The 24,105-nt window shown below is 37.4% G+C and overlaps 2 protein-coding genes and 1 pseudogene across 5 annotated transcripts; 1 reads left to right on the forward strand and 2 right to left on the reverse strand.

The window, feature by feature from the left end:
* The first annotated feature begins 4,673 nt into the window (after nucleotides 1-4,673).
* On the forward strand, nucleotides 4,674-6,782 carry LOC105047198 (F-box/LRR-repeat protein At3g26922). The gene is made up of 3 exons (XM_010926017.4): nucleotides 4,674-5,688; nucleotides 5,818-5,961; nucleotides 6,046-6,782. The coding sequence occupies exons 1-3, from the start codon at nucleotides 4,819-4,821 to the stop codon at nucleotides 6,376-6,378; spliced, it is 1,347 nt and encodes a 448-aa protein (XP_010924319.3). The 5' UTR covers nucleotides 4,674-4,818; the 3' UTR covers nucleotides 6,379-6,782.
* Nucleotides 6,783-8,793: 2,011 nt separating this feature from the next.
* LOC140858724 (uncharacterized) lies at nucleotides 8,794-10,359 on the reverse strand (annotated as a pseudogene).
* A 3,260-nt stretch (nucleotides 10,360-13,619) lies between these two features.
* LOC105047197 (uncharacterized) lies at nucleotides 13,620-20,549 on the reverse strand. Of its 4 annotated transcripts, XM_010926015.4 has the most exons (8): nucleotides 20,431-20,549; nucleotides 20,320-20,339; nucleotides 14,996-15,172; nucleotides 14,745-14,807; nucleotides 14,582-14,629; nucleotides 14,395-14,454; nucleotides 14,065-14,125; nucleotides 13,620-13,951 (listed from the first exon to the last, which is right to left on the reverse strand). In XM_010926015.4, the coding sequence occupies exons 3-8, from the start codon at nucleotides 15,140-15,142 to the stop codon at nucleotides 13,878-13,880; spliced, it is 453 nt and encodes a 150-aa protein (XP_010924317.1). In that variant the 5' UTR covers nucleotides 15,143-15,172; nucleotides 20,320-20,339; nucleotides 20,431-20,549; the 3' UTR covers nucleotides 13,620-13,877. The 4 variants fall into 4 exon arrangements, with proteins under 4 accessions (XP_010924317.1, XP_073115305.1, XP_019706687.1 ...); XM_073259204.1 differs by having other exon boundaries at nucleotides 14,996-15,135; nucleotides 20,320-20,477; XM_019851128.3 differs by having other exon boundaries at nucleotides 20,320-20,476.
* Nucleotides 20,550-24,105: the final 3,556 nt, after the last annotated feature.

Genomic DNA, 24,105 nt, shown 5'->3' on the forward strand with positions numbered 1-24,105 from the left:
GAGGAAATAAGGGGGCCGACGGCGGACTGGAGGGCAGCATTGGAGTCGAAGAAGTTGGAGCGAGTTGGGATAAGTCGGAAAAAAGCAAAAATAAATTTTAGAAAGCAAAAAAAAATTGCTTTCCACATAAAGTAAATATTTTTGATTTTTACTTTTTACTTTTTGGACCGTTATCAAATGCTATTTTTTTATTTTTATTTTTTAAAATAAAAAAATAAAAAAATATTTTTTTAGGGGCTAACCAAACGTGCCCTTAGCTTATTTCGAAGCTATAGTAGCTCCATTGAGGGTAAATATATATCCAATAATAGATTTTGAGTCCTCTAAATCAACAATCTAATTGGCATTAATATATTCTTCTAATATAGCGGGATAATCCATATAATGAATATCATAAAATATAGTGTCTTTTAGATATCTAAGTACTCTATCAAATGCTTTCCAATGCTATGCATTAAGAGAACTAGTATATCTATCAAGCCTTGCTACAGTATAAGCAATATCTATTTCATGCAATTCATAATATGGATCTTAATTTGTGAGTACTGTAGTTGTGCCATTGGTTTACTCTTTTTTTAGTTAGTTTTATATTATGGTTATAAGGTGTGTTTAGGGGTTTACAATCAAACATATCAAATTTCTTTAATATTTTCTCTAAATAATATGATTGTGTAATAGTAATCTCTTATGGTGATCTTATCAATTTAATTCCTAAGATTAAATTTGCCGGTCCTAAATCTTTCATATCAAATTTACTAGATGAGAAAGATTTAGTATCATTAATGGTTTCTATGTTGGTATCAAAAATTAAAATATCATCAATATAAAGACACATAATAACACATGAATCACAATGTACGTTATTAAATATACATTTATCTACTTCACTTATAGAAAAGCCAAAAAATAAAACTACTAAATCAAACTACTCATGCCGCTGTTCTGGTGCTTGTTTTAGTCTCTATAAATATTTAAGTAATTTACAAAACTTTATGTTCTTGTCTAGGTACTATAAAGTCTTCACATTTTTTTATATAAACTTCTTTGTCAAGATCGAATGCTGTTTTTATATTTATTTCATGGGCTTCTAGTTTAAATATAGAAGCCAAAATAATTAAAGTCCTAATGGATGCAATTTTAGTAGTAGGAGAATAGATATCAAAATAGTCAAAATCTTTTTTTTGAATAAAATCTTTGGCAATTAATGCTACTTTAAATTTATCTATAGATCCATCTATTCTTAATTTCTTTTTTTTCCAAAATATAAAGTATGCTAAATCAATAGTATCACTATAACACTTACGATCATCTTCTACCAAATAGATGTAAAAATCATTTCCATAATTCTTTTCAGTTCTCTGTCTTTTACTTCTTCTAGGTTCATCAGGATATGAAGAATTAGTATTCCCACTAATATCCTTTATATTAAAATTACTACTTGAAGGTAAATTAGAAGGATTAAAAGATTTATTAATTTTATCTTTAAAAGTCATAATATTTTCAAAGAAAACATCGTATCTAGACTATATAATAGTATTTACATCAATTTCATTAATTTTTGATTTTATGATCATAATTCTATAACTAGTACTATTTTGAGACTATTCTATAAGTATCCTATCTACAGTTTTAGGATCCAATCTTTTCTTCTTATTTTTAAGGATTTGAACTTTAGCTAAATAGTCTCATATTTTAAGATGATTTAGGTTAGGTTTCTTATCTTTCCACATTGCATAAAGTATTAGGTTAGAATCTTTGGAAAATTCTATTAAGAATATAACAAGCAGGTAGAAAAACTTTTCCTCACAAATTAAAAGATATATAAGAACTAGCAATTATAGAATTAACCGTATCAATTAAAGTTCTTTTTTTTTTTTTCAGCTACTCTATTAGACTATGATGAATAAGGAGAAGTAATTTTAGATTTCAGATTTAAATTCTAAATTTAAGATCTAAACATGTTATGATCTTGAAACTAGTTTTCAAATTTCAGTAATCATTCATACATAAAAATTAGATCTAAAACTACTTTTCAGATCTAAACCACTACTCATATATTTTTCTTATACACTCTCGCTTAGTGCCTCTACACTGTAGATTCAAGATTTGTTTACTCCGAATGAAGCGATCCGTATGCCGATCTAATCAGATCAATCACCATCTCCATGACGATCCATTGATTGGGAGCAATTAAGAAATTAATTATACATATCTTAGATCTAAATTTTTTAAAATATGTATATTTAAGTTATTAATTTTTTGGACTATTCTTGGACACATAACACAAGAATGGATAAAAATTATCCATTTTATTGATAAAATAATTATTTAAGTATAAAAATATGTCTTAGGATTATTATAATATGTCTGTCATATTAGCTTCTAGGACATACATCTAACAATTCATCGTTATATATTGATTCTAAAAATTTAATTTCTTTATATATTATTTTAAATAATTTTCTTGATTGCTTAGATTATACACATATCTTATATTTTTTATTTATAATTATACAATATTTAGAAATCAAATTTAAATTCACCACTCTCTTAATAGTGTTATGATTTACATGACCAAGTGTATTATGCCATAAATTAGAAGATATAATATTGTAAACAAAAGAAGAATTAATTTTATTTTCTTCAACTTTTGTTACGTTCAACATAAATAAACCATCGGACGCATTATCTCTTCGAATAAAGTTACTATTTTGGGTTATAACAACTTTATTGTACTAAAAAATTATTTTATAGCCATCCTTTATTAGCAAAGAAGCACTAATGAGATTCTTCTTAATTTCTAGTATATGCTGTATCTCATGGAGAATGAGAGTCTTGATAGATGTTAGCATCAAATCTACTTTTTCTTCACCTCTCACATATACAGCACTAGCGTTCCTCATCTTTACAACATTTTTATTAGAGACATAATAAGTACAGAATAGAGATTTATCAGCACAAATATATATTAGCACCAATTCAATCCACCAATCAATGGATTGATATGCTAGGTTTATCTCAAGGTTTATAAAAACAAACCTTTCATTGGCTCTAAGTAAATTGGATCCGGTAGTCATCATGTTTGCTTGCTGGCCATTTTGATCATTCTAACTCTTTAGGGGCTTATTCTTCTGATAGCGGTAATTTCTTGTAAAATATTTGGATTTATCACAAACATAATATCTTTTATTTATATTTATATTTATATTTTTATTCATTTTTTTATTGAGGCTTAAGATTATTATTATATTTTTTTTCTAAATTTCTTGTTTTTATTTTTCTTTATCAAATTTATTTTATTTTGAAAATCAAATAAAATAAAAAAAATTTGATTTTAATTATTTTGTTTTAATATTTTTAAAATAAAATAAAATAAAATAATTATTTTATTTTAATATTTTAATAATAAAGCAAATAATTCCCTCTTATAAGATAATTTATCAACAACCGCAGCTATAAGAAATTTCTTATCAAGATTGATTCCTTTCTAGGTCAAAACTTGCAATTCATGAGTTTGTTGTTCTATAAATTTTTTATTTATTATTTTATAGTCTAAAATTTTTTTTACAATATATTTTTCTAGATCTTCATCTTTTTTATCATATTTCTGTTCTAATGCACGTGCAGTGGCGGAAGTGGTGTAATATATATCATAAAGTGAATTAGAAAGTGCAAAAGGAATGCTACCATTCTAAATAAAATTCTTTTTATATTAGATTGATAAAGGTGGTAATACCCTTACTTGGATTAAAAATTTTAATAACATAATACAATCCTAAAAGGATCAACCAATAGCGGGCTAAAAATTTGTTTAGAGAATTTTTTTGATTTTACAGAGTAATCATCTAAGGATAGTGTAAGCACAATAATAGATAGAATAAGATTCTACTCTAAATTTATTAAAATAATTTTTATATTTTTATAATTTTATTTTTAATTAATAATTTTTTTATATAATAAATAAATATAAATTAAGATTTGATATTATCCGATTAAGACACGTTTTGGAAGGTATTTTTTTTAAAATAGAATTTGTTCTATTCAGATGCAAACAGTTGATGACGATCTATTCTCTAATTATAATAAACTACTTCGTGTTCTTCTTAAAAAATACTATAACGAAGGAGCATCAGAATCAAACTAGAATTAGCCAAATCTAGTTGCATTGAAAAATTAACAAATTTGATTGAAATAATTTCTCTCAATCCTCTTTAATATGGACAGAATTTCTTCTCAAGTGCTTATAGATGCACTCGAGTTCATTCAATTAATTGCTCAATTCTCTTCTTTAATCCATTGTTATTCGGATGGAATGGACGTCGTTGTGTTTGTTTGGAAAGTATAATTTTTTTCTTATTTATAAATGTGAGAGAATGAGTACCATGGGATGCTTAAGTATTTTTTTATTAGATACATTCCTAAATGTAATTTATCCATTCATCAAGGCTTGTCGAATTGGATGCATTTTTCGTTGAAATGCATCTCCTTATTTCCTAAATTTCTCCAAGAATCCGTTTAAGGTGCGTCTATTGGGATATCATACGAGAAGAGAGAGTTACTCTACGCTCCATATGATGTGAGAAACAATTAGAGATGCATCGTAGAATTTAAATGGAGGAGAAAGAGATAAAAGATAAACTACTAAATCTTATCTATTCAAAAAATCAAGTGAATTAGAAGTCTAAAAGAAGATTCTTTGTATTTACGGGGATTCTTAAAATCTCAAAATTTCAAATTTCAAATTTCGTTAATAAACCAAGCAGTGGTAGGTTCAAAATCCAGCCACCCTTTGCAGCGAACAGAAATAAGAGGAGAAGGATGGTGTCCGACTCCGAGCCACATCTGAGCGGCGTAGTTGCCGCCGCCGACGGCCCTGACCGATTCAGCCTCCTCCCGGACTGCCTTCTCGTCTCCATCCTTTCCCTCCTCCCCATCGAAGACTCCGTCCGGACCAGCATCCTCTCCACCAGGTGGCGCCACCTCTGGACCCTCTCCCCCATCCGCCTCCTCGACGACTCCGGCCTCCGCAGGCTCCACCAGGACCAGGAGGAAGGGATCCCTCTGGATGGCTGGCGCGTCCGCGCCATCGACCGCGTCCTCTCCGCCCACGCCGGCCCCATCCGGAGCTGCCGCATCTCCTGCCTCTACTTCCGCTTCCCCCTCTTCGACGGCTGGATCCAAACCCTAAGCCAGAAGGGCGTCCAAGATCTCGCTCTCCGCATCCCCATGGAGAGGCGCTTCTACGTCGTGCCCCCTTCCCTCATCACATGCCCATCCCTCCAGTCCCTGGACTTGTGCTACTGCCGTTTCCCGAATCCCACTCACCCTCGCCCCGATCTTGTTAATCTCCGAGCTCTGAAGCTGAACCGGAGTCTCGTGACGGATGCCGCCGTCCATGAGATTGTCTCCAGCTGCCCGGCTTTGCGGAGCTTGGCTTTGGTGCATTGCGCTGGCCTCCGGCGCATCCATCTCCGCTCCCGGACCCTCTGCAGCATGATACTGGATGATTACGCGCTGGAGGTCGAAGAGGTCTTCGTTGTCGATGCCCCCAATCTCGAGTCTCTGATGCTTGGTAAGAGCACGACGGCGAGGACGCACGTAAAAGTTCGCAATGCGCCCAAGCTGCAGCTTCTGGGCTTTGTTGATATGAACATCAAGATGCTCGAGTTGGGAAACACTCGGTTTCAGGTACTCTTCGTCGTATAGAACTGATATTGATGCAATATTACAGTAAAAAACATTTTTGTTCTACGCACTGAATTAACCCTCTCTCTCTCTCTCTCTGTGTGTGCACTTAATTTTCTTCCTCTGTTGCAGGAAAGCAAGCTTAATATATTGAGTACTTTGGTGCATGGTCTGAAAAAGCTAGCCGTTAGGGTGAACTTTCATGACGACCTTCAGGCACATACTCTTTGTGACCTGCTCAGATGCTTCCCTTGCCTGGAAACATTGGATGTTTGGGTAATTTCGATGTTTGGTGTTTCTTTGTTCTTGTTTTTTTCCTTTTGATAACTGAAGCTTTGGGCTTACCCTGTTTCGTTATAGATTGTTGGCATGGATAACTATGACGAGCCGGATTTGGAGAACTGGGAGCAGCAAGGTTCATTTGATTGTCTTGATCATCATCTGAAAGGTGTGACACTTAAGGGTTTTTTGGGACAGAGAGCTGATTTGGGATTTGCTAACTTTCTTATTGAAAAAGCACGGGTGCTTAAGGTGATGACTCTTATTTCTGTACATGCTTGGAAAGAGGGATGGGTAGAAACGAAACAACAAGATCTGTCCCTTCAGAATAAAGCTTCTGTAAATGCTGAAGTAGTTTTTGTGAAAGAAAAACATGAGAATAATAAATTTCAACCTTGGAGTTCACTAATTTGAATAGTAGCAACTGTGTTTGGAACAAGATTTCAAGATATTTCAGATCGGTTGGGCTTTGGTTTCCCTTTGGCATGAGTATAGAGATTGAATTTTGGTTATTATATGATGGCTGGAAAGGTAGAAATAACATGAAGGAGTGATCTGAAGAAAAAGATGCATTGATTGCCTATAATGGTGCCAATAACCTATTATCTTCTTTATTGATATGGTTATGAGATTTTGCTGGAGAAACCTTAATGTAAGTTTTTTCATTGTTCTTATTTTGGAACTCAAAATTTTACCGCAGTTACTTGCGTGAAACTTTTTTTATTTAAGCAACCACCTATTAGAAAATGGAACAAATTGTGCTTCTTATTTTCATATTTAAAATTTATGAGGTGTCCAGATTTTCCTGCTTCTGGATATTTTACTGGTGTTTATGAGATTGTGAATTTCACTTATTGGTGGATAATTTGCTTCTTCAATAGATAAGATGGAAATCTTTCAGCAACATAAAATATGAATGGTCGGTTCTTGTTGGCTGTTTGATTTATGAATTCCCTATTTCATCCATGTAATATTTCATGGAGGAATTGCATTCAAAGGAAATTGCTGCACCTTTATTGTTTGGCTGATTTAAATTTCGTAAGGACACTAGACATTTCTAATTTACTGTGTTTGGTGTCACCTGATTGTGCTGCTAGCTGGATGTGACTCTATGCGACCCTTCTGATGTGCCACTTCTCTATTCACCTGGATGATGCAATTGATCCAATGTTTTGAGATGATTGAACAGTAGAGGAGCACATCTAGAAGGTCACATGTCAGCCACATTGTTTGGATGCATCATTGTTATTGTCAGAGGAAGCGTAAAGAGTGTAGCTTTTTGTCGAAACCTGCTTTTATCGACCACCATCTGAGTCATTAAGGAATATATGATGCTGGCTGTTTGTGTGCACAAGTATTCGTGCTTGCCATTGTTCTTTACCATCAAAAATTACTTGGCTTTACATAAGTTGTTAATTTATTAGATTACACTGATATGTTGTGAAGCTAGTGCTACTTCAATTGCATCCTACATACTGCTTTGTTTACTTCTGGATTGCTTGCTATTTGTTTGCTATGATAACGATGGCTATTTTTGAACATCTCTATGTTGCTTTCATGTGCTTATGTAGTCCTAACTGTATTGGCAGTCCTGTGACTCTTTTGCTGATGCAATACATAGGAGGTTTCATCAAAAAAGAGCAGTCATAAATATTGCCAACTTATTATATGAATCTATGAATTGTTCTTCTGTTCATGGTAGTGCGTGTTTTAGTTGTGTTGGATGCAAACGTGATCCTTTATCTTAATGCTTTTGGTGGATGAAATTGCTATCAATGTTCAAAAACAGGTCTGTACCTTTTGATGTGTGCATATTTTGCTGTTTCACCTTGTCCGAGACTGGAGTTTTAGTGAAGGCTAGAAAATCTTTTTTGGAACAGGTTAAAGCTTTTTTTAAACCTAAACAATCAAAAACCCAGGAGACTCTTAATGCCTTGAAGATTTAGGATCCCTTAAAGCAATTTCTGTACTCCCAAATCTTTAGGTCAGGGAGGCAGATGCCAAATATGAATAGCACCCAAAGGCAAGGACGTGACACCTGGTATTGAAACCCAATCTGGAGTGAGATAAATACTTCATCTTCAGTGTAAAAATTATAATAATGAGAATGCAGTAAACTATAATAATACAGATTCTTCTTTTCTGGCATGTTTGGCTGTTCTCCGATGCTACTCCTGGGTGTCAATGGAGGGAAGGTAAATGGTTGACGGTGCGAAGGACAATGCTATCGTCCGAATGCATGCTGATGGATTGTTATGCGGATCGTTTGGTTTTCCAACCGGCGAAATCTGACAAACATGCGGAATTGTCGAATATTTTCACGACAAAATTGCAAACACATGATGTGCTTGGTTCTGCGAGTGAAAAGGTCAGATTAGCTCAAAGTTATTAAACTCGATCCGGGCCTTAACCCGGATAAGGCATCGGGTTAATGGGTCAGCGGTCCAACCGTCGGGTCAACGGTTGAACCGGCGGGTCAATGCACAAATCATAAAATCTAAAATTTAATAACCTGTTTATATCCAGAAATACAATAATAGTCCTGATAATATATATTTCAATGCTACAAGTATCAAAATACAAATGAAACAAAACTGTAATCCTATAAATACAAATAATTAGACTAAAATATTGATGAATATAAAGATTTAATGGCATAAAGTTATAAATGCATAATAACTAGTAGTTTAAACTTTAAAACATAACCATCCACATCTGCTAGCAAAATGAAAAGTTTTAACAAATAAGTACATAATAATGTACGACATTTCACTTTAATATCTTTTAAAAAAAAGTTAAAAGTGATAAACAAGTACACAACATAAAAATTCAAGCTAATGGACTGAAATTTATGTCAATATTTGTAAAAACATCTTCTTGAGTTGCAATGTTCTCATCTCCTCCATCTTCTCTCCTATTCGCATCATTTCCATCATTTTCACCATCATCACCATCCAAATCTTCCAAGTTCAATATATCTATAAAATCATAATTTTAACAAAAAGTTAAAAAGAAAAATCATATGTAATAAAATTGTAATAATATTTTATTCATAAACTATATAATAAAATAATTCGCTCACCATTATTATTATTTTCTTGAATAGAACATGATGCCAATTCACGGTGAAAAGTTTCTAATTCCTCACTAGTTAACTCTGATGGCTCATCGACTAATATCCACGCATCATTATCACCAAATAATTCAAAGTCAATAGGATCATAGTTGCGACCCTTGAAATAAAATCTGTATTTAATATTTGTTAGTTTGAAAATTAAATAACAAGAAATAAATACAAGCAATTGGATATCATTCATAATAAAATTATCTTTGTTGTAGTCTCAAATTATAGTGCACAAATACTAGATCATTAAGCCTTTGATGCTCTAACCTATTTCTTTTTTTAGAATGAATATGTTCGAAGATGCTCCAATTTCTCTCGCACTCGGATGCACTACAAGTTTGGCTTAAAACACGAATAGCTAACTTTTGCAAATTAGGTGCACAACTTCCATAGGTGACCCACCATTCATCTAGATACAAAATATTGTATTTGTTAAAATAGAATGTAATTGAAAAAACTTTATATCAATAAAACTAATGAAAGCATAAGAACATAACTAAGGAACAAGCTTACCTGGAGCCAAGCGACTTCGATCATTTATAGCCGATGAGCGTCCAAAGTCATTTTCTGCATTTCTAAATAATCTCATCTCATTAGTTAAGTTCCCCTGCAAGGTTGGATTACCAAATGAATATCTCTCTATGACATCTAAGAGTCCAGAAACACTACGAGGATGTTTATCCATAAGTTCTGAGTCATATTGAAAACAGGGATTCAACTAAAACCCAGCTGCATGAAGATTTTGGTGTAATTGCAAATCCCACCGAGAATCAACTATTCTCAAATAAGGTTCAACTACAATCTTTCTCCTTCTAAATCTCTTGATCATTTCATCTCTAGCTTGATGCATAGCATGATACAAGTAACCCATTGAAGGTCTATCATCACTGTCAACAATCCTCAAAACTCGAATTAAAGGCTCTGTTAGTTTAACAATGGTTGCACATTCATTCCAAAAAAGAGAATTAAGCACGTCATCGGTGAGCTTTTTTCCTTTACTATCTTTAGCATAAGCTGAAGTTGTCCACTCTCTAGAAGTCACCATTGCTCTTAATGCATTTTTGTGGCCCAATATGCTTTGTAAAGCAATAAAATTGGTAGCAAAACGTGTAGGTGCCGGACGAATTATCTCCTTTCCACCAGTAAATTTTCTCATCAAATATAAAGGATAACAATGATTATAAATATATTTTGTGATACCTGCAGCATGGGCTACGGTGTTCTTCACTGAAACTAACTTGCCAATGTCTTGCATGATGAGATTAAGACAATGAGCAGCACAAGGTGACCAAAAGAGTGTAGAAAAGTCTTGCTCCAACTTTTTACCGGCAGCAACATAGTTTGCAGCATTATCAGTCACTACATGAACCACATTTTTAAAACCAACGGACATGACAATTTTTTTGAACAACTTATACAACATATCAGCTGTCTTTGAGGTATCTGAAGCATCCACGCTTTTCAAAAATACGATCCCTCTAGGACAATAAACTAAAAAATTAATCAAAGTTCTCCTACACTGATCTGTCCATCCATCAGCCATGATTGTGCATCCTGTTTTCTTCCATGTGGCATGAAAGCTTTCAACATACTTTTTCACCTCATCAATATTCTTGGTTAACAAATAACCACGAACAGAATGAAAATTTGGAGTTTTGTAACCATGCCCCATACTAGCTATTGCATCTATCATGCACTGATAATACTTAGAGTTGACAGTATTAAATGGCACACATGCATCTATCATCCATTTTGCCACTGCAAGACCACACCTTTCAACTGCTTCTTTGTTTTGCAACAAGTTTTTTATAGTTGGTTGAGCACCAGGAGTTATTCTTGGCATGAAATAATTTTCAATTGTTCCTAGTTGTTTTCCTTTTCCACCTTCTATATTTTTACCTCTTGTATTACCCGTAGACTTGTTTGATGAGGGAGGAATTTCTTGTATGTCATCATCTTCACCTAATTGCCTATAATATACTTGTTCCTCATGTTCCTTATGCCTTGCACTAAAGGGATTGTAATCTTCACCCATTTCCTTTGTTCTTTTCTTCTTCTCACTAATAGCTTGAATATTTTGTATCATTTGATGGCGAATATCCGCCGGCACCTTGCGACATGGTTCTACTTCTCCTTTTACTCCTGCAAGATGTTGTTTGAAGTGATTGATCCCACCATCAGCAAATGACTTTCCACAATACAAGCATGCCAACTTCATCCTTTTGGTATTACCACTAAGTTCAGGAGCTTCTCTACAATGATTCCATGCAGGATCACTTTTACCTCTAACCCCAGTTATTTGAGTGGATGAAGTATTACTTGAACCATCCATGGATGGCATACTTCCCTCAATAGAGGCCATTTTGATAATCTACAAAGAAAATTAAATTAAGCTATAATTTATAAGTAGAAGATAAAATAAATAAATAACAAGATCAAGTCATCAACATCTTCTTTCATTTCTATCCAAATTTTTTTTTTCCATGATCCTATAGAGTCAAACTCATGGTGATCACATATTACAGAAATTAAAAAAATAATATTTAATATTTACTGTATCAATCAGCATAGCATCATTAAAAAAATTTTTTTTTTCATGTTCACGGAATCATGGGTGTTTACTGTACTGTGGTGTCTAGTATTATGTGACACTGCAGTAAAAAAAAAAAAATTTATCGTGTCCGTAGACAGTTACACACTCACACTATCACTGTATCACAGTCACAGGCTCACAGCATTTAAAAAAAAAAAAAATTCGCCGTGTCCGCCGCTGTATACAGAGGAGGAGGAGGAGGCGGCGGAAGGGGGAGGAAGGCGGACGACCGACGGCCATATGGAGGAGGAGGAGGAGGAGGAGGAGGAGGAGGATGCGAAGGGGGGAGGGAGCCGAGTGGAGGAGGCAGAGGGGGGAGCGTACGGAGGAGGAGGAGGAGGAGGAGGCGGAGGGGGGAGGGAACGGAGCGGAGGAGGAGGCCGAGGGGGGAGGGGGTTGAGCGTACGGAGGAGGAGAAGGAGGCGGCGGAGGGGGGAGGGAGCCGAGGGAGGAGGAGGCAGAGGGGGGAGGGAGTCGAGCATACGGAGGAGGAGGAGATGGCAGAGGGGGGAAGGAGCCGATGGAGGAGGAGGCAGAGGGGGGAGGGGATCGAGCGGAGGAAGAGGAGGCGGACGGCGGAGGAGGAGGAGGCGGAGGGCGAAGGCGGCCGAGCGGAGAAGAAAGAGGCAGAGGGAGGTCCGGACTCCGGAGGGGAGGGGGCGAGCAGAGGAGGGCGGTCGCGGACTCGCGGTTGGAGCTTTGGAGGAAGCGGACGGAGGAAGCGGTTAGAGCCTTGGAGGAAGCGGACGGAGCAGAGCTGCCGGACTTCGGAGATTTGGAAAAAAAAAAAGAGTTAGATTACTCACCGGAGACGGAGAAGACTCGGTTCTCCTCCTTCGCTGCCGGCTGCCGCTGCTGATTTCGTCGCCGACGATGCCGAGGGAAGATGGCTGACTGGCTGAGGTTGGGCCGCTGCGGTTTGAGCTCGGGAACAAAGAGACGAAGGGACGACGGGAAGGGAAGTCGAACTGTCGATCTCGAAAATCAAAAAATTTTAATTTTTAATTTTACGGCTCAACCGGATTAGACCGGGTCAGATGGTTCACGGTTCAACCGGTCGGTTCATACGGTTTTAACCGAATTTTAAACATAAACGGTTTAATTAGATAACCGGCCCGGTCTTCTGATCGGGTCACGGGTTTGCGGTCCGACCGGCCGGGCCGGGCCGGGTTTAATAACAATGGATTAGCTTGATTAATTGAAATTATTTGGGAAAAGAAAGGACGATTAAGCTATTCTACTTTCCCAGCTGGGGACGTATGTTTTTGATTGGGCCAGATAATTTGGATTGAAAGGAGGAAATGGAGCATTTATTCAAAAAATACTGCCTATGAGAAAAAGTGCTTTGGCCCGGAACAATGCTAGGACAAATGGGTTGGAGTTTTACTCTAGATTAAACCCGAGCCAGATGAATCAATGGGTTAGACAATTTAGACCAGCATCTATGTGCTTTCTTATGGAAAAAGAGCTACTTTGGATGGTAAGCCACTACCCAAATGACCACAAAGCGGACAAGACGAATTACTGATGCTCAAGAATGATGCATGGGAATGCATTTTTGGACGAATCTTTCAAAATTAAATGCCGTGAGCCTATAGCTGTATAGCATCTCCTTGCTCTTGAAAGAGGTACAATTTTCAAACCTAATGATGGCTCATCACTGTGATATTTCCTGGAAATGTTGAGCAAAGATTCCTAGAGAGTAGAATGAAAACTGTTAGAAAAATATATCAAAAGGCTATTCTCATTGCACAGAAGTGATTATCTAAATCTTCTCATCCCTCCTATTTCCTACCAAATATTACGAATGTTATAAGTGATAGCTGCAGCATTTTCCACTTTTCCACATTATTAGCATGCCAAACATTTGGAATCTTATAAATAATAATCCGCAGCATTTTCCAATTCCCCACAATATTAGCATGCAACACGTCTATAATCACAAAGAGGGAAGGATGCACTTTAATGTCAAGCCATCCATGGAATTTATTATATGGGATAATACATTCCGTGCCTACAAAAATCTTGCATGCTGCAAGTCTACTAGCACAAGCCTTGGCTGCAATCAACACTGCATCATCAAGTTCTCATAGGAAAACATCATCATCACTTATTCGTGGAAGAGCCATTGCATTTTCTATGAATAAAGCTAGTAAAGCCGAAGGCTCACCAGCAGTAAGACTCAATAACATACAATTACAGGTTGTTGCGGTTCTCATTGTTGGTGCTATTATGGTTGTTCACATCCTCAGAAGCAGCATTACCACCATCTATGCCCAAAAACAAGAACCAGTGATTAGCAGGACTCTTTTAAATTACATGAAAGATAAAAGGCGAAAAAAAATCAGATTTAGTGATAAAACAATGATATATATACTGGTACCTTCATTCTCAGTAGATGCATAGACTGAACGGCGGGAACGAACTTGTTGTTGAGGTGTAGGCTATAGAAATGGAATGAATCAAAGTTAGCAAAAAAAAATTATATGCATTATGGTGATAGATGCATTGTCTCTTTTTCATATATACATGAACATGTGGTGGTTTGATGCATGCTATCTTTCTTCAAGGGGATGGAGGAAATGTGGCTCAAACATATGATGCATTCACCTATGTGAATTTTTAAGGACAAATCACATGGGACAAATTCTAAAAATCATGTCATAGTAAACATGAATGTCAAATAGCACAAGAGAAGGCAAAATGTGGGTACCTGCAATTTAGGCCGAAGTGCCTCAAGGGGTCCTTTGGGCTTGTGAGGTTGCCCTCCTTGCTGCCAGTATCAAGCAAAATAAAATCAGAGCTAAAAATAAACAATGAAATAGACCTAGAAGATTCATGGCTAACAACAAACTGAGTAGATAAAAAAGTATATCTGCAAAGTTCAACACATATTGTACCTTTCCTAAAGCCCAATCAGCAGAATCAAAGTAAGCACGTTCATGGTCCTGGAGAAATTAATTCTCTGTGATGTTATTCTTAATGTACAAGAAAAGGAATTATTTGTCTTTTCCTAATTTTATGCAACCATAGTACATGAAGTGATAAATGGATGATTCTTGCCTTGGATATAAGTGGGGGTTTTTTGGGTAAAATTCCTCCATATTTCTTCTTTATTTCTTCCTCCTGCAAACAAGCAGTCATGTAATAACCATATGGGCCTGGGGTACATCCTTACAATACAAAGCATAGCTCAAACATTATCAAGGTCACACAAAAACCCAGATATATTCAGAAGCAATGCATGTAACATATCTAGCATCAGAGCCCACTGCCTGGAAAATAATGGAAAAAAGATAAAAGCATAATATCACCTCTTCTTGGGGTGACAGCATGGAATTCCCTTCATTTTGGTCCAAAATTTTAGGGTCCTTAGTGGAAGCATCGCCATCAACCTTCTCTTTGACACTACTGTCTGTACATAATTGCTCGTTGGCTTCAGCAGCCTTCATGTCTGACATCAGTGTGCTCAAACAAGTCCTTCAGACAAGCTATAATAGAAATGTTTGACAGCATGTCTCATAAATTCTAAACCTAAGAGAAACTGTTAAATTAATTCTAAAATGAACAATTCTCAATAATCTTTCTGGTGATTGACCAGAAATGAAGACTTTACAAAAGGAAGAACGTGCCTACAAAGAAAGTTACCATAAAAGATGCCTATAACAAGACAGAAGACTCTGATTTGAGCAAATAGCAGGATGATTCAGAGCCATAGAACAAAAGAAGAAAGATTGCAAAAGACATTTTTCAGGCTTCCAGCAGCCTAATCATGTGCACAATTATATTTATCATTCCTAAAATGAGAACAAACTTCATGTTCACAGAAAAGGCTCAAGGAATGAAGATACACATAGAAAAGACTTGTCATGCTTTGGAATCTATGGTTGCACATCTTCTACAGGTGTACATTGATACCTTTAATGTGCCCATGCAAACTAATACTTGTTTCTAAAAGTTCAACACAAAATAGTATCCATTACATACATACCGCCTATTATACTCTCTTTTTTAAACAATTATTGTCTCTCTTGAAAGTCCAAAATTATGATCCACACAGGATAGCAGGTCTCCTGTAAGTTCTTTTAGCATTCCTTTGATGTGTGGATTGACAATTCCATGACCCACAGGCTCAAATCAACTTCCAGTTTTATTTGAATCAATGCATCCCTCACACCCTTTTTCTGTTAAAAGGCAGAAAGGCAAAGGAAAAAGCACTTGTTTGGGGATCTTTCCCTCAACTCTGACCAAATCTACAATTTCAAAAAGGAGTCGTATTATAGTCCAACTATTTTCTGAAACCCATGGTTCCAATTTGACATTAACAACTTCAGCACACTCATCAACCAACATTTTTCAATAAATAACAAACACCAAGAAACCACGGAGGTGTTAAAAGGGAAAACTTATTAATATTGTAATTTAAGAACAATAAATCATTAGATAAAACTGAAGCATCCTTGGAGGTTTAAAAGAAAAAAAACTGAAAGCACTGCATCCTATCTACTGCAATCAAAATCTGCATCCATCTATTCTGGCATCCTTCCCAGACAGTAATGCATTACATCACTGTATCTTCTGGTCCTTGTGTTTTCGTCATATGGAATTGTATTTAAACTTGACTCTTTTACCCTATAATCTATGTTTTAAAGATAACATAATTCACTATGTCAGGACTTCTAACCTATCTTCTCCACCTAGATCTTTTCAATGATGAGGAAATTACAGAGGCTTACTCACGTGTTGCATAAGTTTAACAACAAGCATCCTACCAATGCCATTTAGGTTTCATGGAAAAGCCCTCATTTGCCTGAAGTTTTATTAGCTAGAAATTCAGCATCCATTATTAGAGGGTTGACATCTAGTTGACAGCTAATCAAAAATTTCCACTCACTCTTTGAATGGTATCTTCTTGACTTAAGAGCTGTCATTATAGCTGATCCCCAAATTTTGAGAAAAGGCTAGACTTGTGATGATGATTATCGTGCCTAGTGGTGGAAGCATGGTTTTAGAACCATACATGCCCCAAATAACAGTTAACATGTGTAAGGCATTGTTTTTTATTCCCCAATTTTTTCTTGGATATTTATGGGAAGGATATAAGAAGCAAAGAAAAGGGAGGTCACATGTGGATTTCTTTTTTCCTTTTTCTTGTCAGAAATCAAAGCACATGGAGTTGACACAAATACATGCATATGTACATACACATGTACATATAATATATAAATATATATATACATCTAGTATGTAGGTTTGTATGTATGGATGGATGGATGTCATAACCAAACGTCTGGTTTTTATATTTCATACCAACCTTTTTAAAGCCTCCTTCGACCCTCAGGTACCACATTCTCCATTAGCACTGTCTAGAATCCTGTCCCATCATTTACCACCTAATAGATATATCTTAATATTTATCCTCGAGTTAGACCCTTTAAACATTGTTCTTCTTAATGGAACTATCTTTGAGCTTGATCAGACCTGATCCTTCACTTAAACACATCCCCGAGAGTCGAGATTACTTCAGTTAATAAGAAATACAAATTGGAGGCAGAAATGAGAAGTATGTAGGCAAGGAGGAGGAGGAAGAAATGTAGCGATGGGAAGTAATGTTTCCTAGTCAGGTTTTAGCAATAGGATAGTGCAAACCAAGGTACTACCATTTCCTAGTTCATGTTTTATCAATACAAGAGTGCATATCAAAGTACTATCATTTTCCTAGTTCAGGTTTTAACAACAGGATAATGCAAAGCAAAATATCGAGAGACTTATATAAAGTAGATAGGACCATTAGGTTGGATTTAAATTTTTGATTATCAAAGGTAGCAATTTTCTACTTTAGGTTCTCCCATAGGATAATGCAATTATATGAAGTCTGAACACTAGACAAATCAATTAGACTGGATCAAGTGGGAATGCTCTGAGACCAATCAATGCTTAAGGCTCATGATCAACCTAAAAGTTACAAAAACCATCTGGACCAAATGGACCACTCAAGCACTCGGATCAAACAAATCACCATACTTTGAGCAAGCCATCACAGTAACTGTGGACAAAAATTATTTTAAAAAGCAATGTTTGGCTCTGTCAAGCAGGAAAGATTCAGAAAGGTGTCCATGCATGGGATCAAGCTGATGTAAGGAATGAAGTGAGGAAAGCTAAGGTATGGGCCTAAGTTTACGTTTTGACTAAATCTGATTTCAGATAATGGTTATGAAAAAGAAGTGAAAATTTTAATAACGTGAATTTTGATTAAGTTAACAATCAAGGGGAGTTAGGTACTACATGAAACCTACCAGACTACCACCATAGAAAACTAAGTTTTAATGGCAATAGATGACCTTGGGGCATTGGTTATGATAACAAGAAAAAACGTGGTGAGGCTTTGCTCGGTCACTTTGTCAATTCCTTATGCCATTGTGGCTCGACCGCTCGAGCATGGAATGTCATGATTCAAACAACCCTCTCACAAATCACTCTAACCACTGTAAGTCGCACCAATCCCCTCATGCCATGTTAGCATAACGAACTGATTGGTGACCAAGCAGAGCCCCATAGCCTTGCTCTAAGAACCATGTCTTTGTTATCTTACTAATGTGTCAATGTTCAATTGGAGGTTCAAATTAGACACCAAGAGATTTGACTTCCTAAAGTTTTCTACAACAGCCTATGCTTCATAATATGAGTTATTCATGGTCCTTATATCCTAAAACAAACAATTTCAAATCTAGCATTTATGCTTAAAGAAAAAATAAATTAACCATTCATTTAGAGAGAAAAAAGGAACTGCAGCAATCATGGGTGGATTAGTGATTGAGATAGAGAGATCATGAGTTATTTTGTGGTTTGATCATCTAAACGGAAGTTAATTAAGGGGTTTGATCATCTAAACGGATGCCAAGGGGGCATCCTTTAGCATTTTTTTCTTGCTTTCTAAATTGTATTGGAAACTTCAACAATATGAAACTTATAGAAAGTTAGCATACCAACCAAAAACACATCTTCTTTTATTTGGATAAAATAATTAAAGTATTGCATTTTTTCCATAAAGTATAGAATTACAATCAGAGAAATGTGAACTCATAAAATAATAAAAATAAGATGAAACAAAGAGCAAAGACGATCAAAAATATTTTTTCCTAAAAATATATAGATCTATGAACCTTTAACTTTGTCTGACCTTTCTATTTCTTAAGAATTCTCTGAAATAGCCAGGAAAATATTCTGAAAGAATATGTTTAATTCGATAAAACAAATATACTTAGCCCCAGTTGGCATTCTAGTTGCATCAACACTCTTGAGCGAATCGCAATGACGATCACCAACTTCATGCACTATTGCTGTATTTTTAAGATCTAACAGCGGGGACCAACATTAAGCCTACAATAAATTAAGCTCTCAGACTTTGCTGCCCATTGATTCACTAGTTTCTTAATGTGTTTCATCCACCATTGGATGCAGATAGTTAATCCATCTGATCAGAAACGCAAAATCCATCTTGCAAAATGACAATAACAAACATTGTAGCCCCTTCATCAACAATTTAGCATGATGAATAACATGCAAGAATATCTTCATCCTCCATCATGGGATCCTTGTGAGTCTAGATCATATTTTTGGGTCTTCACACTCTTACCCTCATAGATTTACAATTGGATCCTGGTCACTACAATCCCTATTTGTTAACTAAGATTTTCAGGAACTTTTTCAAATCTTTAAAGGTGAAGGTACAAGTTTACAAAGAAAGTACTAAAACACGATTTGTTCCTAAATCCATCCATAAACTCTATTTATGATAAAGCTTATTCTGCTGAGTGATCACTTAAAGGAAAATTATTCATCTATTGATCCACTCTATGGAAAGCAAAATAAGATGACAGGACTTATATGCCATAGCTACGCAAAATTGTGAAACGTTTGGTTTAAACAACCAACATGGTTTCAATGCAAGTTAATGTATGAAAAAAATGAGAGCATGGATTTTGATCAATTTTCCACCACATTATCAAGAAGCAATGACCTTTAAAAATCAATATGATCAACCTGTGGGATCCACAGATTTCCCCATTTGAAAAGCCATCCTAATCATCTGGTTGTTTTCTATGACCACAGAATGTGGCGTTGATTGCTTAATAAGGTGAGAAAAAAAGAATTTAAAAAATAGATAATCTGTGATAATTTTTTATGAGTTCTAAAAAATAACCAACTTGATCTCATGACTCGTGTGCGGTATTTGTTAGGTCAAGCACGCATCGAACAGTTGTAAAACATGCCTAATGATCTAATTGATAAGTCCATTGCATTGGCTCGACCTCAGTGATGGCTACAAAAGAAACACCAAGTCACCAAAAAACCAAAAAGGATCTATCAAAAATTATATTTTTTCTTTACGAGATAGCATAAGATATTCTAAAGTACTCAAGGACAAAACGAAAAAAATTAAAGCAAAAAAAAAAAGAAAAAGAACAACTCGTGATGAGAGGAAGCTGCATAGGTCTCTCTTAAATAAAACGAATCGGAAAAATGATAAAAAATTAACCACTAATAAAATACAAGGATACAATCTATAGAAGATCTGAACCCCAAGTGAAGGACGGGGAAAAAAAAAAAAAGATCAGCAAAAGAGTTCAGGTTTTACCTCCGACGAGAAGAATCGGCCTGCAAAGGATCCCGCAGCAAGAAGACGGGGTGAGAGAGTAGGAGATGAAAACGGGGTAAGAAGAAAATGGAGTTCTTTTAATTTATTTACCTTTTTCTCCAAGATAGCGTGAGCCTTTCTGGCTTCCAAGATCCCTCAACGCCAAGATCCCAAACAGTGCTGGCGATGCTAAAACAAACATAACGTGCCGAGCCCATCGGTTGTGCAAGTGACCGGTTGAAAGTTGAAAGGGCACAAGCACTTAGATGGATGGTCGTGATCACGCCAGCGTGATCACGATTCAAAATTATTTGTCACGTGGCGTGATCACGATTCAAAATTATTTGTCACGTGGATTTTTTTTGCGTTGGGGCCCGGGGGTGGGGAGCGGGGCGGGTGGTTGGTACGTTCACGGGCACCAGTGAGGGCCGTGCTTATGACCGTTAGCAGTAATTCTAGATAAAGCACCTTCGGCAATGCAACAAGATTTGAGATGAGTGCTGATGCGCAATATTTGTTTATGTCGAGCATTCGATCAATCCCGTTGTTTCATTTCACGTGGGTGTGGGCGAGCGCTTCTTCCAGATACATTAAAATCAGCTTTCCGTGGCCTTTTGAAGAACCGTACGGATTCTCTGCACAGCACGCACCATCCACCGCGGCCGTGCATGATCGCACGTAACGAACATATATTCATGTGTAACCACCCATCATATGATAGATGATACATTGTATATGATAGATGCTACATTGTATATCATATCGTACATACGATGCACAACAGAGAATAGATCTATTTAGAGATCACCAGCCTCTTCCAGGTAACATCATGGAGGTACACAATTGGAGATTGATCTCCAACTCCATCAAGACCTCACCAGCTCAGGATCACTTTATTCCTTTTCTTGAAATAAGTAGTTTATTTTGATTTCGTGACAGTTAACTTTAATCCTATCTTTCTGGTAGATTGCCCCCTTCAGATCCTAGTGGAAGAAGAGGCATTGGTGCAGCAAGCCTGGTGATTGGGATAGGGATAGAAAAGAGTACGAGTGCTTAAAATGATTACTGATGGAGAAAAAAAAAAGTAAAAGGGCGAATGGAAAAATTTATAGGCCCAAAAATATACGGAAAAAATTTCAGGAAAGTAAAATTTGCAAAGAAAAGAAAGGATGACAAATAACATTAAAAAGGTAAAGGATAGAGCAATGAGGTTTTTGATAACTTATTTTTTCTTCTTTGTGCAGGTTGTCTGGCTTGGGTTCATTTACAGTAACCATAGTTCTAATGGTATTTTTCACTCATTGTCTAAGCCAATGCCTCTGATTCCACATGTTTGGATCATTTAGGACTCTATCTGAATTGCAATGCTATTTTGATTTCGTTGATATCATTCAGCCAGTGCTACTATTTACATCTGCTGAATTCCTATATCTACATTCAATTTCATATCGCTTAATATGTTGCTGTGTTCTCTATAAACTCAAGCTTTCAACTGTATAGAGAACATATTGTATTCTTTACAGGTCTTCTCTCAGCACAAAACTAAGGACTGCTTCAGATCAACGTGCGTTGCTTACTTTAAATATTCTCCAAACTATATATATTCCAGCTTCTACACTCTTATATATATCCTTCTGCATTGGGTAAAGAAGAAGCTTCAACTGTTATATTTTGTCTCTTCTACAGCTACATTTTGGTTCCATATTGAAGATCTTTCAGAGCTTCATGTGCTACAAGACTGCATCTGTTTTAACTGATTCTAGAGAGATGTTGTTGCAGGAACTATTTGACACTTCAATCATTTGAAAGTTTTGGTTGCTACATTCATATACGTTTTGGTACAGTGCTGTATGTCTAAATTACTTCTTCTTCCTTTCTTATCTGTATGTGATAAGTTCTCTGTTTTTGGCTGTACGTAACAGTGTTCTATTTTTGGTTCTCAAATGGTTTGTAAGCTTCTTTTTATTTTAATATAATTCTCAGTCATTTTTTTTTTGGTATAAAAAATGGGATTGAAGACGTGCATCACCCCCAGTGCCCTTCAAGAGCCAGAAAGATCAAAAATTATTTTCACATCCCATACGAAAGCTACAAACATCGATCTCCCATAGAGTCATTTCGTGCTTGAAAGATCAAAAATTATTCCCACATCCCATGCGAAAGCTACAAACATCGATCCCCCATAGAGTCATTTCGTGCTTGCATTTAGTTTGCTGCATGCGAGCCTCGAACTTTGGTCGCGCGGCTAGAACATACGGCCAGTTCCAACTGCGCTAGCCCTTGAGGGGCAATTTTCAATCTTGTTTATCAAAAAAAAAAAAAATAGAGGTATCATTTTATGCTTTCATTATCACTATGCTCTCATTTTATACTCAGTGTTGTGGATCATCACCTCAATCTTGATCAGTTGTGTCCTCGGTTACGATCAAGAACCATTGAAATTCGGACCTCGATAAAACATGGGAGTGAGAGGCCGATGTTAGTCAGATTAGGAATATTCAATGTGGAGATCAATCAGCATGCTTACGAAAATATCTCACAGACGATACTTCAGAGCTCGACATTGACTATTGTGCTTAGTCCTCGACCCTAATCAAGATGTTAGGATTCGTACCTCGATCATCGATGAGATATTTTCAAATCTGTTAGAGCTGATCTCAAGAAGATACATACCCCAGTTGGAAAAACCCACCAACCTCACGACTCTGGAAGAGTTCAGATAAATAAAGATATTGCCGCATTCAAACTTCGAATGGAAATAATCATCGCCAGCTTGATTTACTCATTGTTGGGTATAAAGTACCCACGATCGAAGTTCTCAGTGGAATTGACCCTTGCGGGCTCTGTCCACGACGCCAAGGAAGACTCCGTCCGGACTCCTACGGGAGCCGGGCTCCGTCCACGACTCCAAGGAAGACTCCGTCCGGACTCCTACGGGAGCCGGGCTCCATCCACGACTCCAAGGAAGACTCCGTCCGGACTCCTACGGGAGCCGGACTCCGTCCACGACTCTAAGGGGGACTCCGTCCGGACTCCTACGGGAGCCGGACTCCATCCACGACTCCAAGGGGGACTCCGTCCGGACTCCTACGGGAGCCGGACTCCGTCCACGACTCCAAGGGGGACTCCGCCCGGACTCCTACAGGAGCCGGGCTCCACCCACGACTTCAGCCGCAAGGAGGACTCCGCCCGGACTCCTACGGGAGCCGAGCTCCGCCGCCAACTTCAACTGCCGGTAAGCCCCGTCCGGACTCCTACGGGAGCCGGACCTCGCACCTAACTTTAATTGCAGGAAGACTCCGCCCGGGCTCCTACGGGAGCCGGGCTCCGTCCACGACTCCAAGGGGGACTCCGCCCGGACTCCTACGGGAGCCGGGCTCCGTCCACGACGCCAAGGAAGACTCCGCCCGGACTCCTACGGGAGCCGGACTCCGTCCACGATGCCAAAGAAGACTCCGTCCGGACTCCTACGGGAGCCGGGCTCCGTCCACGACTCCAAGGGGGACTCCGCCCGGAATCCTACGGGAGCCGGGCTCCGTCGCCGACTTCAACTGCCGGTAAGTCCCGTCCGGACTCCTACGGGAGCCGGGCTCCATCCACGACGTCAAGGAAGACTCCGCCCGGACTCCTATGGGAGCCGGGCTCCGTCCACGACGCCAAGGAAGACTCCGCCCGGACTCCTACGGGAGCCGGGCTCTGTCCACGACTCCAAGGGGGACTTCGCCCGGACTCTTACGGGAGCCGGGCTCCGTCCACGACTCCAAGGGGGACTCCGCCCGGACTCCT

Source organism: Elaeis guineensis, chromosome 6 (assembly GCF_000442705.2).
Source record: "Elaeis guineensis isolate ETL-2024a chromosome 6, EG11, whole genome shotgun sequence".
NCBI lineage: Eukaryota > Viridiplantae > Streptophyta > Magnoliopsida > Arecales > Arecaceae > Elaeis > Elaeis guineensis.

What these genes read in the sequence shown, in the direction of transcription:
- LOC105047198 (XM_010926017.4), top strand. Translation starts at nt 4,819, where the DNA reads ATGGTGTCCGACTCCGAGCCACATCTGAGCGGCGTAGTTGCCGCCGCC. An exon ending in TGGGAAACACTCGGTTTCAG is followed by an intron (nt 5,689 to 5,817) that starts GTACTCTTCGTC and finishes CCTCTGTTGCAG; the next exon opens with GAAAGCAAGCTTAATATATT. An exon ending in TGGAAACATTGGATGTTTGG is followed by an intron (nt 5,962 to 6,045) that starts GTAATTTCGATG and finishes GTTTCGTTATAG; the next exon opens with ATTGTTGGCATGGATAACTA.
- LOC105047197 (XM_010926015.4), bottom strand. Translation starts at nt 15,142, where the DNA reads ATGTCAGACATGAAGGCTGCTGAAGCCAACGAGCAATTATGTACAGAC. An exon ending in AACCCCCACTTATATCCAAG is followed by an intron (nt 14,630 to 14,744) that starts GCAAGAATCATC and finishes TAATTTCTCCAG; the next exon opens with GACCATGAACGTGCTTACTT. An exon ending in CTGATTGGGCTTTAGGAAAG is followed by an intron (nt 14,455 to 14,581) that starts GTACAATATGTG and finishes TGATACTGGCAG; the next exon opens with CAAGGAGGGCAACCTCACAA.